Below are 1404 nucleotides of genomic sequence, written 5' to 3' on the forward strand. Positions count from 1 at the left end.
TTTTAGCTCCTCTATAGTTCCAAGAACCAATGGACGACATTAATGATCCAAGGGGAAGAGGTTCCCCGCCCTTGTCTTAACTTCTCCATCCATTTCCTGCTTCTTGGAATCAACTTGATAAGACCTAAGCCCTTTAATTTCTTAGTCCCCCTTTTTTCTCGTCTTGCTTGACCCTTCTTATGCAATGCTGATTTGAGCCTCCATATAATTATTATCTGCCACCTCTTCATTGACTCCTCCTTTAAAAAAATGTTCTGAAGCTATATCAACCTCAGGAACTTCACCACCATCTTCAATAATTTCTCCTTCCTCCCCTATGTTAATCAAAACATCAAACTAATTAGGATTGCATATTTTTTCATCAGCTTTTGAACAACTGATGTTATTTCTACCATCATCTGTTACTCCATGATCATCATCGTAATTGCTAGGAAGTAGTAAAGCTTCCTCTGAAGTCTTCTTCACTCTTCTGTCTTGCTCTGGTCCCAAACTATATCAACTTCTGAATGGACTTCTTTTGTCACCTTTTTGTCTTTCTTAACAGAAATTGTCTGCCGAGACCAATTGTTTTGGATTCTGAAGTTTTTTCCTCTCTTCCTCCCGTAGTTCACATGTAACCATGGACCATAATCATCATTAGTAGCCTTGAAAACATCTTTCTCTACAGAATCAGCTTTTGAATTCTTCCTCATAATAGCTATATCTCCTTCAACAGACCTTGCTACATCTTCATTAAAAATCTGCACAGGTTCCTCTTTACTCACGAGATAGACTTTCTCCAAATGCACTATTCTTCCATATTTGAAGCAGATGAATGGGAACTTCTCATAACAAACTTTCTGATAAAATTTTCCAAATGCTCCTTCAACCCATACTCCTAAAGGTAGTTTTCCTTCCAACTTGATTCTAATACAAATTCTTGCATATTCACGCCTCCCCCATTGAAACATGTTTTCATCAATAAGAAAAGGAACTCCAACTTTTGATGCAATTCTACAAACATTAATTATGTCCCAGCTTTGCAAAGGAAGATTAAGAAGCCTAATCCAAACTGGTGCCGTTAACCCATTTAGGGAAGAGGGATTAAAATCAAGGGACCATTTGTCCAAACCAATTATGCTGTCATTTACCAACCAAGGACCATTATTTAGTACAGCTTCCATAGCTTCTTATTCCTTAAAGGCACACAAGACTCATCCACCTCCGAGTAAAATCATATGAAATATTCTAAATTGATTCCATTGTTTCCTTAACTCCAAACCAATGATATGATAAGGAGAAAAGTCGCCAAATACCTTAACAACCAGAGCTTTCTTCAATCTATCAGAGTTCTCCAACTCGTTTTGTTGATGAAGTTTCACAGCACCATCATCATAAAAGTCCTTCCCATAGTCAAAATCGATT

At 37.4% G+C, this 1404-nt stretch overlaps 1 protein-coding gene across 1 annotated transcript; it reads right to left on the reverse strand.

Moving 5' to 3' along the window:
* Positions 1–461: 461 nt before the first annotated feature.
* On the reverse strand, positions 462–1163 carry LOC110116388. The gene has a single exon (XM_020849932.1). The coding sequence runs from the start codon at positions 1161–1163 to the stop codon at positions 462–464; it is 702 nt and encodes a 233-aa protein (XP_020705591.1).
* Positions 1164–1404: the final 241 nt, after the last annotated feature.

This window comes from Dendrobium catenatum, unplaced genomic scaffold, assembly GCF_001605985.2.
Source record: "Dendrobium catenatum unplaced genomic scaffold, ASM160598v2 fragScaff_scaffold_665, whole genome shotgun sequence".
Lineage (NCBI taxonomy): Eukaryota > Viridiplantae > Streptophyta > Magnoliopsida > Asparagales > Orchidaceae > Dendrobium > Dendrobium catenatum.